The sequence below is a fragment of the Anthonomus grandis genome, chromosome 2, assembly GCF_022605725.1.
Source record: "Anthonomus grandis grandis chromosome 2, icAntGran1.3, whole genome shotgun sequence".
NCBI classification, from domain to species: Eukaryota; Metazoa; Arthropoda; class Insecta; order Coleoptera; family Curculionidae; genus Anthonomus; species Anthonomus grandis.
Window position 1 is genome coordinate 1,195,294 of NC_065547.1, and position 17,298 is coordinate 1,212,591.

The 17,298-nt window shown below is 30.5% G+C and overlaps 1 protein-coding gene across 4 annotated transcripts in view; it reads left to right on the forward strand.

Moving 5' to 3' along the window:
* Positions 1-17,298, forward strand: part of LOC126733530 (phospholipase A2 phaiodactylipin-like) — a 23,499-nt gene continuing 6,201 nt past the window's right edge. For 2 of the 4 annotated variants that reach the window (XM_050436870.1, XM_050436867.1), the window contains exons 1-4: positions 1-25; positions 410-429; positions 6,441-6,574; positions 6,635-6,795. In XM_050436870.1, coding sequence (XP_050292827.1) covers positions 16-25; positions 410-429; positions 6,441-6,574; positions 6,635-6,795 — 325 coding nt within the window. In that variant the 5' untranslated portion in view covers positions 1-15. Of the gene's footprint in view, positions 26-72; positions 212-265; positions 430-6,440; positions 6,575-6,634; positions 6,796-17,298 lie in introns of those variants that run through there. The other 2 variants (XM_050436869.1, XM_050436868.1) reach the window with 2 other exon arrangements.

A 17,298-nucleotide genomic window follows, 5' to 3' on the forward strand; every position in this document is an offset into this window, starting at 1 on the left:
ATTTTAAATTTCTCAATGTACGAAGGTAAGCAGGGGACAATTTTTTTTTAATCTTGTAATACACGTTTTACTATATGCAGTCATTTATTTAGCATATAATTCTCTCGTCATTAGTGCGTGGTTTAATTTACTGTTTATTTAAAAGAAAAACAATCTTTTTTTTATCATAATAATTATTTTTGTTTATTTGAGTAAAGCAGCGCTTCAGTTGGTAAGATATAATAATAAATATTGCTCCTTGCTAAATAATCTACATAATAATTATATATATAATTTTGTATAATTATAAATAGTGATAACGTTAGCTTAAGCTTAATGATCTTACAGTGTTTTTTCGCTTAATTGTTCATTTTGTCACAAAAGCCATATGTACAAAAATGCCTTATAAATAATTTATTTTTATTTACAGTGGGTGCAATAAAAATGAAGGTAAGTTTGCACATATAAATTATTAATACACTATTTAAGTTTTTTTTTCGATTGTTCTTTCTAAAGTACTAATGCCAATCTTTGGAAAAACCTTTTGCCTAAATTGAGAGTAAGTATTATAAAAAAAATTATGGTAAATTAATCGAAGCATTTAAATATTCATAAAAAGTACATTTGCGTCTTTTTAAACACTTTAAAAGGCTTTTTGAAATGCCATCTTTATTTCAAACGAATGAAAAGGGACGGGGGTTTATTTCAACATTTTTGAATAATGTCTATTAATATTTCATCTTAAATAAACAAAATAAATTATTTATTCGCTTATTGTATTTATTATGACATTTTTAAATTTATTTATATCAGACCATTAAATTAATATTTTTAAAAGTAGGACGTAGAACTAACAAAAAATAAGTTTTTTTTTGTTAGTATATCCTAAACTAAAAAAAAATTATAAAGAATTCTCACTTAAGAGCAACACATCATATATTATTATCGTTAAATATATATTTAGTCAATGAGTTTTTAGTAAATTTTTGGTTTTCGTATATTTATCAACCGTATATCGTCAAGGTATATTTATTAAAATGTAGAATATAGGTCATTCTTGTCAAAACCAAAACATTTTACTTTTTTTTTCATAATACATACATGTATCTTTTTTACATATATTTTTATAGTATTAGATAGAGTAATATGTCGTTTAATAATTTTGATATGTTTACCAGCTTCCAAATAACAATTTCATACAAAAACAGAAAATTTTAATTTTTGGACTTAACGGAGTGGAGGTTCGATGTAACGGAGTAGGGAATTAAGGTAACGGAGGAAACTGTGAAAGAAAATACACCATTTCTTATGTATGTTATAAATATATTAAAACAAAACAAACTTTATTTTTCATGAACACAAGATTCAGTTCCTAAAGAAAATGTTAAGAACAAAAATTTTAAAAAATTAATGGAAATTAAGCCCTCTATAACTTATAAATAAAAATTATCAAAACCTTTTATAATATCAAAAGAGTAAGTATCTTTAAATTCATTAATATTCCACTTAGTTAAAACTTTCATAATGTCATTTTTATCGATTGTAGAAATGTCAGGTTTATCAGGAAATTCAAAAAGATTATTACCGACTTTTTTCATAAACGAGACTGTGTATTCGTTATCTTGATCCACTGAAATTATTTTACCTACATAATGCCCAATTATTTTTTTTCCACAAAGTTTCACCACAACAAAAGAGTCTTGCCTAATGAGTTCTACAAGCATTTTATTTGTGTAATACTGGTGTAGAGGAATATCTTCATCGCTTGAACCATCATAGTCTTCTTTTGCTGCAGGAACTTCCTCATCAGAAGATGGGTAGTTGTCTTCATATCTTAGCCGATCTCTGCCTGTTGCAGTAGTACCTAACAATAAATAATATGACTCAATTTTATCATGATTATCATGTCCTAACCATCGCTAAATGAAAGCAGAATTTGACCAAGATTGTAGTGTGAGCAGGTTTCGTCTGGGCTACATATCAAACAGGACAGGAATCTCACAGAGATGACGTTTGGAGATGATTGACACTAACATATTTCGTGACATTTCAATGTTCCTTTAAGTGTAGGAAGAGTTATAGGCAGAAGAGTTTAGATTTTCAATATAGCATTATTGTCCAGTCTCACAACTTTTACTTTTGAAGATCCATTAAAAACCTCTACCATTGCCGCGAAATTTGAAATATCTTGCCCTTGCAGGGTTGCCACCTTTTCTGTTTAGAAAATCGGGACAGAACTGACACAGTCAAAAATTCCAAATATTATAAAATTGATTTAAAAAAAACTACTCTTAAATTTGTTATCTACATTTTATTATATTTGCCTAAAAGTAAAAACTAAATAATATTATTTATTAGAAGTAGGATCCAAAAAGAAACTTAACCTGACTACATTCTAATACACTTGACTATTTATTTAACTACAACTACATCTAAAAAGAAAAATTAATATTTCTAGTTTACTTAAATTTAAGAAAGGTACTAGGTACACTATATACTAATTCTAACTAAATAGAAATGCTAAAAACTAAAGTTATAATTTTATTTATTTTTAAAAGAATACTTTTTATTTGATTTTGCTGCCAAAATAAGAGATTGATCATTTTTAATCTTCTCTACGAATTCCGCACCACTTAAATTGAAGTAATATGAAATTTGAAGTTCGCTTTTAATTAAATCCACTGAACATCTATTCCTTGTTTTTGTCCACTTTAACGACATAGGTTTTAGGTTCTTGATATTTTGCATAGCATAGGATCCAAAAAATTCTTCTTCTAAACGGTTCTCTAAACTTTTCTTGAAATTCAACATAATTTCAAATAAATGTGTAGATGTAGTAGATTCATTTTGTAAAATTAGCGAGACTTTCTCAAAAACGGGAAATAAATTGGCACAAAAATGTAAGTAAATTACTGTTTTGGAGTGTAAATAAGCGTCACTTCTTTCTTCATATTTCTCAATTTCGAGAAGTTTTTTAATAGGTAAGGGATATTCATTACCCAATGAAATAAAATAGGATAATATTGCCGGGTATTTTTTAAGAAGTCGCTGAATAGCAGGCCCTGAAGATAACCATTCTAAATCTAGAAACTCAACAAATTCCTTTAAATTTTCCCTTCTGGAAGCACTAGAACTAAAGTGGTTATAAATTTTTAACAAAGCCGTTTTTTCTCTTTGATTTGGTTGGTTTACCTTTAAAATCACGGTCATAGTCAACCAACAATCCACTAACCACCTAACCGGTTTTTGGTTTTGGTCAAAAGTTCAAAAACGTCGGTTAACAGAAATTTGATTATTCGGTATTTGATTTACTCGAAAACCGATTTGCTTTATATTCGGTTTTAATTAACCAAAACCGTGGTTAACCGAAAACCGATTAATCGAATATCCGATTTTCGGTTTTGACGAAAACCGCGGTTAACTGAAAACCGGTTAATCGGTTAACCGAAAAATCGATTTCGGTTGCCAGCACTAGTTATAAGTGTGTGTGTTTCATTAAAGCATTTTAACAGGTAAGATAAAACCATTTTATTCAGTAGTTATATTTTTGTAGTTTTTTTTTTGGTTCATAAAAGATTTCTAGCATTTTAAAAATATTCTATTCTGAAAATAGTATTAGATAGGATGTGGTTCTTTTATTCTAATTAGATTTAAAATGAAAGATATCTGTATTCATTATTTTTATTAATAATATCTATGTTTTTTTCATTTACAGATATTTGGCGTCGGAAGACAGTTACAAAAGTATAGCCTACAGCTACAGATTGGGCGATCGCACGGTTTCCAATATCGTTCTTGATCTATCAACAGCTATTTGGGAAAATATGCAACCCGTATATTTACCACAGCCCACTACTGAAATGTGGCAAAAAATATCTTTGGACTTTGAAGACAAATGGCACTACCCGCGTTGCGTAGGTGGCGTTGACGGTAAACATATAGTTATAAAGAAACCGTCAAAAACGGGATCCTCATATTATAACTATAAACATCATTTTTCCATTGTCTTAATGGCGAGTGTTGATGCTATAAGTTTACAACAATAGATATTGGAGCAATGGGAAGATTTAGCGATGGAAATATTTTTTCTTGTAGTCCATTAGGAAAAAAATAGCAAACAAAACTTTGAATCTACCAGAACCCAGTGAACTACCAACAGTTGAAGAACTTTTGCCTTACGTTTTCGTAGGGGATGAGGCATTTCCTTTAACACAAAATTTTATGAGACCCTATCCAAGAAGAAACGTGCTTGGTAATTACAACACTAAAGTATTTAATTACAGATTGTCACGAGCGCGCCAGTGTGCAGAATGTGCTTTTGGAATTCTAGCTTCGCGATTTCGTATTTTCAAAAAAGCATTTGAAATAAAAGTGGACAGTGTCGTCAGTATCGTGAAAGCAGCTTGTATATTACACAACTATTTGACAAAAGAAAAGGTAAATATTTTGGACGAACAACTAAAAGAAATGCCTACATCTCAGTTACTTCCCTTACGACTAACAAATAGTAGAAGTTCATTGAATGCTTTTGCGGTGAGAAAAAAGTTTCCAGCGTATTTCAACACGGATGGTAATGTACCCTGGCAAGAGCAAAGTGTTCGAAGTGAAAAATTTTAAATTCATAATAAAAAATATTGCATCATCCAACAAATTTTCGATAGCAATGTTTTCAGTTTGTATGTATACCGTAAAATGTTTTTAATTTAAAAATAAAACATCATAAACTATCCTAAATTGTTTTTATCTGTATATTTGTATTATGTACTTACCGGTTTTTAATTTAACATGTTTAGCAATCGTGTTCCAGATGTCATCTTTTAGTTTGGATTTCATATATGAGGGATCATTTGTATCATTTAGAACAGGAAATTTTCTGACAGCCTCAATAAGTTCTTCCTGCATTGTTTTGCAATTATTTTGCACACTCGCTCACGAAATCTGTGTCTCGAACACTGGGCGACACACGTTTTGTTTGGCACATTTGTGGCTTAAGCTGTGCTGCGTCCTAATATGCGGGCGTGCAATGCTAACTACATGATACAAAAACGTGGCGTGTGCTAGGTAAAAATTAAGTTGTAAGTAACTTGTAATGACTGTAATGTTATTGCTGCGAATGTGTACCTGTATCTCAATAAATAAATATCTATTCTTAGGTGGTCGGTACACACCATAGATCGTAAGGTTTTGTTGTGTTATTCACGACATAATTAATAAACTCATTAATTATGTAGATCCGTGTCCTCTTCTCTAGTATCGCCTGTCATGCACAGATATACAGTGTGGCCCAAATTGGGTGTACATGTATGAGTATCTTGGAAACTATAAGAGATAGAAAATTGGTTAAATGGGGAAAGTTATAGGGTTATCCCTAAATTATACTAAATTATAGACCTATCATTTAGTTACCAATTTAGTGCCGCTTTCAGAACGATTTTATCTTTTTCCGATTTTGAAAAACTTGGAAAAAATCAAAAAGTTGTATTTTTTGAAAAGGGCTGTATTTTTTATTTTAACGTATTTTTAAAATCTAAAAAAACATTATTATGATTTTTTAAACGAACCTTCTAAAAGGCAAAACATAACATAAAAAAATTAATTACTGTTGCAACGCCGCACAGAAATTTTAAAAACGTTATACCAAAGTAAAGTACACTTTTTGCCTTACATTTTAGTACCATAATATAGGGCGTACTATTTAAAAAAATCATATTTTATAGTAACTTTTTTGTGACACACCCAGTATACATAAAAATATTTTTAGTTCGTGGGTTTTATGTCAACCCTACAACTTTGCTGTAGAACTTTTTGCTCTATCTCCTATCGTTAAGGCGCTATCTTAGCCGTACACCTTGTTGGCACACCCTATATTAAATTACTATAATACCTGTATTTTTTTACTGTTTGTAAGAAGTGCCCTTCCTTGACAATCAAAAAACGTATTTATTTTACTCAATACAGTTATTTATAAATATTCAAGAATACCTATTTATCGTTACACAACCATATATATAGATATATTTGTCTAGTAAATAAAACTTCCCTTGACATTCTATTAAAAAATCAAACAATGAATATTTCGTATTTGATTCTCGATGGGTCAAATATAAAAACGATCATGACCCAGTTTTAAGACGATCCGCCCATATGAGAATTTTGGCATGTGCCGCATTATTTTACTTTAAAACACGCAACAGAGAGGTTAAAAACCATTATTTACGAATTTCAATATTTTTAAACCATAAATTAGCAGAGTTGAACTTTAATTATAAATACCAAAAGAGGCAAAGTTTAAGGTTGTACAATAACGATCGGATCAAGGTGGTTCAGCCCATATCAAACTCGTTTCTTTTTAATACAACACGCAATCTACTTAGTCAGGTTTAACTTAATGATTGCGTAATTAAAAGTGTAAACGCCTCCTAATTATAACATTTGACAGGCCCTTTGTCACCTTTTTTTAGGGGATCCACCTATGCCACATCTTAGCATACGTATCAGCAGCTTTAGGTAGCACTGTACTAATATCGGACAGTAGCATGTCAAGAATGATCGAGCTGACAACGCAGCAACCCTATTGCCACGTTCACACAGACAGGTGAATAATGCACAACAAGAATAATATAAAAAAGTGGAATAATTAATTAATTTTTAAAAGAGGAACTATTCGTACGATGTTGTTGGCATCGGATGCGGCCAGGGTGCGTCAAATGTCAGACGACGCCATAGAAAAGTTGGAGGAGGTGTGCGCTGACAAGGTGAAGCTGATTCAGCAACAAGGGGGGTTCATCTATCCCGGTACTAAATGGTGTGGACCAGGTAATAAGGGAACAATACGTCTATTTTTTGTCCCTTGTAGTTTTTTTGCATATTTAATATTAACGGAGATATTTGCGAAAAACTGTTTACGACATGGCTCTTTGAGCTGGATTTTTATCTTTAAATGCAAATACCTTTGCAATGAACGGAGATAGCTATATCGTGTTTCGGTTTTTTTTTAATCAGTTTAAAATTCCTTTTTCATATATTTGTGAATTTTTCAAATATGTTGGACTTTTGTTAAAAAAAGTGAAAAATAATAAAAACTCTGCATATAAATCATAAAAAATCAAATATTTTTTTTATATATTTAATGTTAATGAAGATATTTGCAAAAATTGTTTAGGACATGGTTCTTCAAGCCGGATTTCATGTCTAAATGCAAATATATTTGCAATGGAAAAAAATCGCTCCATCGTATTTGAGTTCATTATATCAATCTACAAATATTTTTCAACATTTTTACGGATTTTTAAAATATTTTTTGTCCTATGTAATTTTTTTGTAAATTTAATTTTAACCGAGATATTTGCGAAAAACTATATACATGGCCCCTTGAGCCGGACATTTTTTGCCTTTTTGCACTGTTTGCAACATAGTCCTTCCAGCCGGATTTCTTGTCTTTAAATGCAAATATCTTTGCAATAAAAAGAGCTAACCACATCGAGTTTGGGCGAACCATAGCGAATTTGTCATTTTTTTTTAATTTTTATAAGAAAAAGTGGAAAATAATAAAAAAATTCTTTATATTCGTATAAATTATAAAAAAATAAATATTTTTTTATCCTTTGTAATTTTTTTGTATATTTAATATTCACGGGGATTTTTGCGAAAAACTGTTTATGACAAGGTTCTTCGAGCCGGATTTTTTGTCTTTACATGCAAATATCTAATAGAATGAAAAGGCATGGCTATATACAGATCGTGTTTTCGTTCGTTACTAATAGCGTTGATTGAATATTTGGGAAGATACGCAACCTTATGGGCTAAAGCGTGACCGCAAATATGCGTGAAAAATAGATGGCGATTCTCTCCAGTATGCGCGAAAATAATTTCGTCCGTCGCTTCTCGTTAGTAATCGGCCGATCATCCCAGAGTCGTGTGGGAGAGTTTTTGCACAGGTTCGTGTTTGCCGTATTACAATTTGGTAGTTGTTAAAAATTTTTCTTGCATATCATAATCACAAATAGATAGATATATGTAAATGTGTTTAGTTTGTGAGACAATGGCTCCTTTAGGCAAAATTAATCAGTGTGCGTATCGTGGGTGCAATAATGTAAGAAAATGTAAAAACAATGTTCTCAGTTTTTTCAAATTTCCGATTTTAAAACCAGTGTTGCTTAACCAGTGGAGAGAAAATATAGGCAATGCGGAAACATATGTTATGGATGAAAATTTATTTAAAAACAATGTGGTTTGCGAGAAACATTTTGATAAAATATATATTGCAGTAAGTAATAAGCGAAAGAGACTTTTAAAATCAGCTGTACCAATTTCATGGAAAGGTATTATTTTTGGTATTTTACTGTTTCCTTCCACATTAGTGTTATAAATTTACTCTAAATTATAGAACCGGCCTCTAGAAACACAATTTCTTTGCCTGATACCTCATGTAACGCTCAAAGCCTTGAGAGTTTAGATGCAAAAGTTTCATCAATAAATTGGGAAAATGGTAAGTAAAGAATATTATAATATTACTTAAACTTGACACTTTACTTTTGATAGGCAGATTTTTTTAACTGTTGTATTAAAAGTACATGAGTGGGTATATTTTTAATGCTCATTCTCGAGCTCGCATTACTGAAAATATTCCTATTTGCCCTTTTGCATATTTTCAAACCCTTTTACAAGTTGGTGACAAACCTTACCTATTACGACAATAAGTATTATAATATTATTATAACTATAATTATTATTATATATTACTTACATATAGACAGGATAATTCTTTTAATGCACAAATGTAAATGAACGATAGATCTCATCATTTTAGGATAAAAAGTTTTTTTGTTTTTTAGCAAAATTTGGAAATGCCTATTTATTTTAAGAAAGCTTCGCTTTTCAAAAAAAGTTCTACAGCAAACAAATATTTTAAATTTAACAGGCCATTTAATTTGCTAACTAGAAGATGTTAAAGACGTATCACAAACATTTTTGGGCGGGATAAAGAAGCTTTTTATAGGATATTACTTTTTATTTATAGGGTCTATATTTATATCTATAGGTATATCTATAGGTATATATTTATTTATGTAAGATTTATGTTCATTAATTCTTATTGGTAATGGTCTACAGGTTTCACCTATGTAAAATTTACCACAAGTACAAAGAATTTTATATATTAGATTTTTATTAAGTTCATTTTAATTGAAAGGTTAAGTTTTTCTTAATAAATATCGTAATGTGTTTTGTGATTTAAAAATAATTCTTATGTTAAATTTTTTAGCAATGCTTTTTATCTTATAAGAAAAACCTGGAATAAATAGTAAAATAAGATTTGTCGTAAAAATTGGTTGATTCAATTTTATACGTGCATTATCAAACTCTAATTAAACTAACAAACTAAAATAATTATTTTGTATTAAGATATCTTTAATAAAATATTTTTCAGTTGTTAAATATTGATTATTACAAGTAATATATTTTTAATGGTATTTTATAAATTGATTTTTGCTATAAGTGACGTAATACCCAATAAAATAAGTAACTTATAACAGATCTAAGTAATAAAATACAGTGAAAACTACTTTTGGGTGATTACTTTTCAATTTTCTGTTAGATACTTTAGCCTTTGACGGTGTTTCGAAAATCGTAATATTATTATATATATTTATAATAATCCTAATATTTAATAAACAAAAAATTGAATGCACTGGTCAATTTTGAGCACTTGTACTTAAATGTCTCTAAATTTACCAGATAGTATAATACAAGTCTTTAGAAAGTTTTTCTTTGTAGATACAATTGATACAAATGTATTGCCTGGCACGCATATTCAAGTTGATATTTGGCAGCACAATCCAGTATTATTTTTAAATTATGTGTTAGTAATATGTCGATTAATGTGCCTATTTTATATCATAGAAGTACCATGTCAACAAGTAGGTACCGTTTATTTCAACGTATTTATGAATAAAGTATGTTTTGAATTTATTGAAATTCGAAATTGTATTTAAAAGAGAGAGATATATAATATTTAATAGGGATGATTCCAACTACTCACTAGAAATTACCTCGTTGAAAAAGTAATTAAAAGGGTTATTCAAAACTGCAAGTGCCCAACATGGCGTCGACAAGAAGAAACAAAGTTGATTATGACTCTCTAAAGAAGGAACGTCGGATTTAAAAGTTAAAGATGTTAACTTGTAAATGAGAGAAAGTGTTTACAACAATGTATAAATGATTTTATTTTATATTTTCAAATAACGCCAGAAAAAAATAACAAACCATTTTGCCAAATTTCACCTTTTTCCTGAATATTAGGAAGTATTTGGCATTTTTCCAATTTTTAGATTGCATTTATTCAATCATTGCGTTTATATTGCGCAACTTTCGCCTAATTAAACCATTTACTGCTCATCCCTATTTTGGACATCCTGTATAATCGCGATGAGACCCTTCATACTGTTAAACAAAATATTTGTTTTTTTTTCTTATTAACTTTTTCTAGTTTTAAGAATTAGTAATTAAGTGTTTGCCTGTATTGCAAATTAAAATGTGGTCTATTTTCTATATTTTATAGTGTTGTTACACCCTTATTCAAAACCTTTTAAATTTTGCGATTTTATTTTTATATTAATTTCAGTTAAAGGTATCTATTTTTCAATATTTTTATCCAAAAAAAGTGTACTTCACAGATCTCACTACCCTACACAGTTTTTGAGATATTGGCTGGTTTCACAAACCCGTATTGTCAAAAATCAAATTACGGGCTACTTTGTGCAAAAAATTATTGACTCTAAAAAACTATAGTACCGTATATAGATATTAAATCTTTAATTATTTAATTTACTCTTTCTTTATATTTACGTGGAACCTACCTATATCATCATCTTTATTTAATGTTTTTGTTAATTTTCTAATTAATAAATAAAAGCCTGTTGCATTTTTGTTTTGTTTTTATTTATTTATTTTTGTCTCAAAAAAGGATTTTGGTAAGTAATTTATTATTTGTTAATAAAATTTAAGTTGTAAGAGATAGCACCTTCCAATACATTACTTGACCACCACATTTATCTAGTTATTTATGCGAGATCACAGCGCATTTAAATATCGGCAATAACAAAATAAATAAAAGCGCTGTTATCATCATCGCCCTTGTCTTAAAAAAATAACAAAACGGCCGGGCGGCCAAAGATTCCCGCGTCGTTAAACTGCAAATGGTCAATATAGCGCCGACAAAGAAAAACAAAGTTGATGATGGCTCTTTAAAGACAGAACGTCGTATTTTAAATTTAAAGGTGTCATCGTATAGGCGAGAAAAAGTGGTCACAATAATTTATTCATTTAATAAATACTTTTGTCATATATTTTGAAATAACGCCAGAAAAAAAATAAAATGATTTTGCCAAATTTGAATTTTTTGCAAAATTTAGGAAGTATTTAGATTTTATTATAAAAGGACACTATATTGCTCAACTTTCCTCTAATTATACCACCTCTATTGACGTCCTGTATAACCGTGATGCGGGGTCTTTAAACGAAATGTTTTTTTTTTCTTACTAGGTATCTTTTTATTGTTTTAAGTATAGTTGTAACAACTGGTAATTGAGAATTTTCCTGTGTCGCTTAAAACTTAAAATGTGGTCTATTTTCTATTTCTATTAACATCCTCACTCACAACCCCTTACTTTACAGATCTCACTACGCTGCACAATTTTTCAGATATTGAATCACATGACAAAATGGGTTACATTTTACAAAAAATTATTGATCAAGAAGTTATATTACCATCGGTATTAAGTCTTATGAATTATTTCAATTATTCTTTATAATATTTACGTGAAACCTACTTATATCTTAAAATTTGTTCCACATATTTTTTGTATATTAGTTTTTAGTTAATTAAGTGCAACGGGCTTTTTATTTAAAAACTTGACCCTCTTGAACACAAAATGGAGGAAACATAATGCTTGTTGGAATTATAACTTGTATTAAACTTTGTTGGTAATTTTGTAAAAATAGCTTTTTATATATATTTTTGTATTAATTTTTGTCTCAAAAACATTTTGGTAAGTAATTATTTGTTTAAAAAATTTAACTTTTAAGAAATTTCAATATGCCTCCACCCTTAAGTATATCACTTATCACTTGACCACCACATAAATGACACCGTGTTGTATGTTCAAAAAAAAAAAATAAAAACATAGTTGGCAGCATCATCCCATATCTTAAAAAAATATCCAACAAGGCCGCGTAACCGGAGATTCCAGCGTCGTTGAAAACCTGACTCAAAGAAGCCAAAAGCCAATCCACGCAGCTAAAATAAATCGTTCCTAGATTTGACGCTTCGCGGCAGCACCACACGGTGCACGAAACTGAACGGCAATCCGATAGTCGACCGGGTACACTTTTTAACACAGGATTGCGTATCTTCCCAAATATTCAATCAACGCTAATAGGAAACCGCAAAAACGCGAAATTTTGCAACGTCGCGCGTGTACGAGTGCCTGCGACAGAGCACCAGTAGTCAGACAGAGCGGCAGAATATGAATATGCGGCCGGGGCGCATATTCATATTCTGCCAACGCTAAGCTCGTTCGGCTTGATTCGTTGCATTGGTTGTTCAAGCGTAGGCAAAATATGTACACGGAAATGAAACGTTGGCACATTATAAAATAACAAAATTCAGTAGATTTGTTCGCTTGCTTGTGTTAAATTGTATCCTCATCCATTCAGTTTATAGCTTGCATTCAGGTCATTCAGGGTATTATAAAATTAATATAATGTCTGACAAAAGGCCAGTTAATTATAATTATTTTGGCGTGAATCCCAACGAGTTCAGAATAGATATAAGTACAGTCGAAGAGGTTGAAGTAAGTGTGTTTATTATGTTTAATTTTTGTTCTAACCTATAAATTACTCATTTCGCGCGTTTTTGATTTTCAATTTAACCTATCAGTTAATCACTTGGCGCGCTTGAGCTGGGGTGTTACCTATAGTAGTTCCACTGTCTAAATATATTCTAATAATATAATAATAATTAGAATATCTTTAGACTATTAGACGGTGGTAGTTCTATAGTAAGTTTCTGCATATTATATCACAGTATTCACATTGAGACCGTCTAATTGGCGGATCCATTTATTCAGTATCATTTTACTAAATTCATCATTTTTTTTTGGTTACTTTCCGCTTGTTTCAGTTAATATATACCTATCAGTTTTTCTATATCTAGTTGTGCTATTTCCAAGCTATTTTCCTTTACAAATTGCCAATGCTTTAATAAATAATATTTATTAGTTTAGTTTTTATGATGCTTATTTTTTTTATAAATAAAATTATCTGATAATTATAAAAGAAACCCAGAAATTTTTGACTTAAATATTCATTACTATTTTATTAAATAAAAACTGCAAAGGTTATAGGAAAATATAAAAAATTACACTGTAGCTTACACAGGGTAATTTTTAGAATTATTAGATTATAGATTATCATTTTGTTACTAAAAATTCAACAAAATAATAAATATATTTTTGAATCATAAACGTCATACTGTTCTGATGTTAGGGGTTTAGATATAAATCTATTAGCATTTTGGAATGGAAGTTGACAACAATTTTTTGTTTTTTTTTATGCAAAGAAAATATACACTGCACCGCAAAATTAACCGGACACCCAAATTTTTTCCATAAGACATAATACAATCATGACCTAGTTTAAGTACCCATAACTCGTTTAAAAATCAAGCTATTGAATCGATCAATGACTGACTATAATTTCATGATCTCTGTGATCCTTTGACGACGACAGTATTTTCTACACGGCGATTAAATTTTTTGGAGCAAGCGAGTCCATAAGAATTCAACTACGAAAGATGTGACAAAACTTTTAAGCATTCTGTAGAAAATACTGTCATTAAAGTTATAGCCAGCAATTTTTTTTTCAATAATTTTCTTTTTCAAACGACTCAATAACTTAATTATTAAAGGAGTTATGAGTACTTAAACTAGGTCATGTTTGTATTGTATCTTCTGGAAAAATGTTGAGTGTCCTGTTATTTTTGCGGTGCAGTGTAGTAGGTGATATTTCTTTACAGGAATGGGTGACCAAATTTATTGAGGTAACTGTAAAAACACCAGTTGTAAAATCGAGAAAAAATATTTTAAGAAAATACTACCATTGTCACTTCAATGTAAAACAATCTCGCTCCACGAAGAAGTCTCGCGTAATATCAACTGTCCTGCGAAAATGAAAGTAGTTCTTGAAAAGCCTAGACCACAAAATTCAGAGGATATCAAATTTTGGCCATGTATCATTACTTAACTTTGATCACAACCACACTATAAGTAGCGGAAAAGCTCTTCTAAAAAGGCCAGTCGGACAAGCCACCAAAGAAGAGATTTTACAATTATTTGAAAAGGGGCATTCAGCAGCATCTGCGTACCACACATTCATCGCTATCAAAATGGAAGAACTAGGCGATGAATATGAACGTTATGTTTTAGATAGATACGTTTGTCCAACTAAATCAGATTTTTCAAATTTGTGGGCTATGCATTTCAAAGACAATTATGGTGAACGTACTGGGGAAGGAATGATAGATACATTAGAGCCCAATTTAGATAATAATAAGTCAACCATGTCTAAAATAGTAATATCTGGGAATCACTATGCCGTTTGTTTATGTACACCTATTATGCAAAGAGCTGCATATAATCTTATTCAGTCGTCCGAAATATTATTCGTGGATGCAACTGGCAACTGTGACGTGCAAAATCATATGGTTTATTTTTTTGCAACTGTATCTCCGGCAGGAGGTATTCCAGTAGGGTGTGTTATTTCTAGTTCGCAGAAAGAGGACTTATTTGATTTAGCAGTTTCCACCTTAATAGAAATTATGCCCATGAAAATTTTTCCAAATGTAATACTGACTGACAATGATCTAACTGAGAGACGTGCTAAAGAAGCATTGGCCTGAATTAAAAGCAGTTTGGAAATGGTTAGGAGCAGCAAATAATCATATTCAGAAGACAGATAGGCAGTTTATATATAAAATGTTCAAAAATATTTTGAAATCTAAAAGTGAAGAAGACGTTGAATTAAATAAAAAAATAATGTTTGAGCAATGTAAATATCCACAATTCTTAAATTTTATTAACAAATATTATTTGGCAGATAACAAAATCAAAAGCTGGTGTTTAAATTATAGGCAGAAATTTATAACTCGTGGATCAGATACCAACAATTATGTGGAAGTTATGTTCAGAATTTTTAAAGACATCCCACTGGACAGAACTAAGGCATTTACTTTAAACCAGTTAACTGATTTTGTTATTGTCAATTTTGAGTCTCATTACAAACAAAAACTATTGGATATTGTTTTAAATAGGGAAAGAAAAACTACCTTACGTCGTTATTATCCAGATGAGAAAAATGTTTCTTAGATAAAATAGAACAGCTTTCTAGTAGCGAATACCACGTCAAAAGTAGTTCAGATTCATCAGAAACCTACTTTGTTGATATGGTATCTGGTATTTGTTCTTGTCCGCAAGGATGCTCAGGAAAACTGTGTAAGCACCAATCGGCTATAATAAAACAATTTCATATAGTGGATGTTGCAAATACTTTGACACTTGCTACTAGAAAACAAATATATGAAATTGCAACTGGCACAAAACCGTTGGCAGAAACATTTGCCCCGTTAAAATTATCTGATATTGAACAAACTAGTACTCATAAACCCTAAACATTAGAAGAAATTGACAGTGAAAACATAGTAGAAAACTCCAGAATTCAAATAAATACACCATCAAATGAAGATCTCGAACATCTTAGACAAAAGTAAGAAATATTCAGCAATCGAATAATGCATCATTTAGAAGACGATCCGACTGGTTTTTATCCTGCTCTTAATGCATTTTTGAGTAATGCTGAAACGCATGCCCATAGTTCCACAGCTCTAATGTCTGGAGTCTACACTTCATTTAAATATAAAGGTGCCCTTCCGAAACGTAAAACACATATTTTACATAAGGGTAAAAAAATTTCAGTCCAACCAACATCCGTGTCCCGAAGGAAATCCGCAATGACCGGACGTAGAAACTTAACAGCAGGAAGAAAAGTAGAAACTTTGGGTAAAAAAAAATAAAGCCCCTCATGCTCTTCAGAAATGTGTTGCGAGCAATATCGGTTTAGGTGGAAATAAATTTAAAAAATAAAGCATTTTATGGTTCTGTTATTTTTTTTTAATTAAAATATGAGCTAAAATATCGCAGTACAAATTCCTATACTACAATGTCTTGCCTTGTCTACATAGTCTGTATTATTTAGTTCAACTTATGTAAGGCTTAAAATATGTTTATGTAGAAAACTAAAGATCTAAGTTTATATTTTTTATAGATATGTAACTCAATCTTTTTAGCGTATATTAGGTGTATTATAAAATATATTCCTGCGCAAAACTTGAAGTTTTATATAAAACACAGTTTATAAAAAACTTTAAAACGTACCTAGTATGCATAAAGTAAGTAACAAATTCGTTATTGAATAATCCAAAAATATTCCATATTTGCCTTATAAGTTACACTGTATTATATATTTTAATGCTAAAAGATGCGTAATTAAAAATTATTATATACGTATTCGTGGAAGTTTCCGAAATATTTTTGAATTACGAGATAATACATTTTTGTTCGTTATGTAAAATGCCAACGTGCTGGTTCCGCGTGTATTTATTGCCTACGCTAAAACGAATCAAGCCGAACGAGCTTAGCGTTGGCAAAATATGAATATGCGCCCCGGCCGGACCGAGGACGGGATTAGTAAGTAAACATCTGACTTTCGTGGGAGCTGCGTTGTTTGGCGACAAAATGTCCCAAAATATTACGCGAAAATCCAGGCATTTTTAAGACATGCAATATACCGCAGTTTGCGTCCTCTGCGAGGTATAGCAAATCCGTGAACGGATTTCAATTTCTCGTTCCAAAAAACCTCCTCACACCAAATTTTAATTTAATATCTTATGAAACACTCGACTTATTAAAAAAAAACGATTTTATGTTTCTCATTTTGACGCCCTGTATATTGAATACCGAGTGCCCAATCAGAAAATGGCATAACGAAAGTCGCATTATTTTGGTCTACCCTATATGTGGCCGGCGGATTGGCCTCTTTTTTCCGGACACCATTTAGAAGTCAAGAATCAGCAAAAATTAGACATTTACAATGTTATACAGAATTTGTTAAATCATTGAAGAAAATTACAAACAGCAATCGACCAAGGTTACTGCTCTGCGGTACTCCAGACATCGCTGTGTATTACGTGGAGAATTCTTTCTCTAT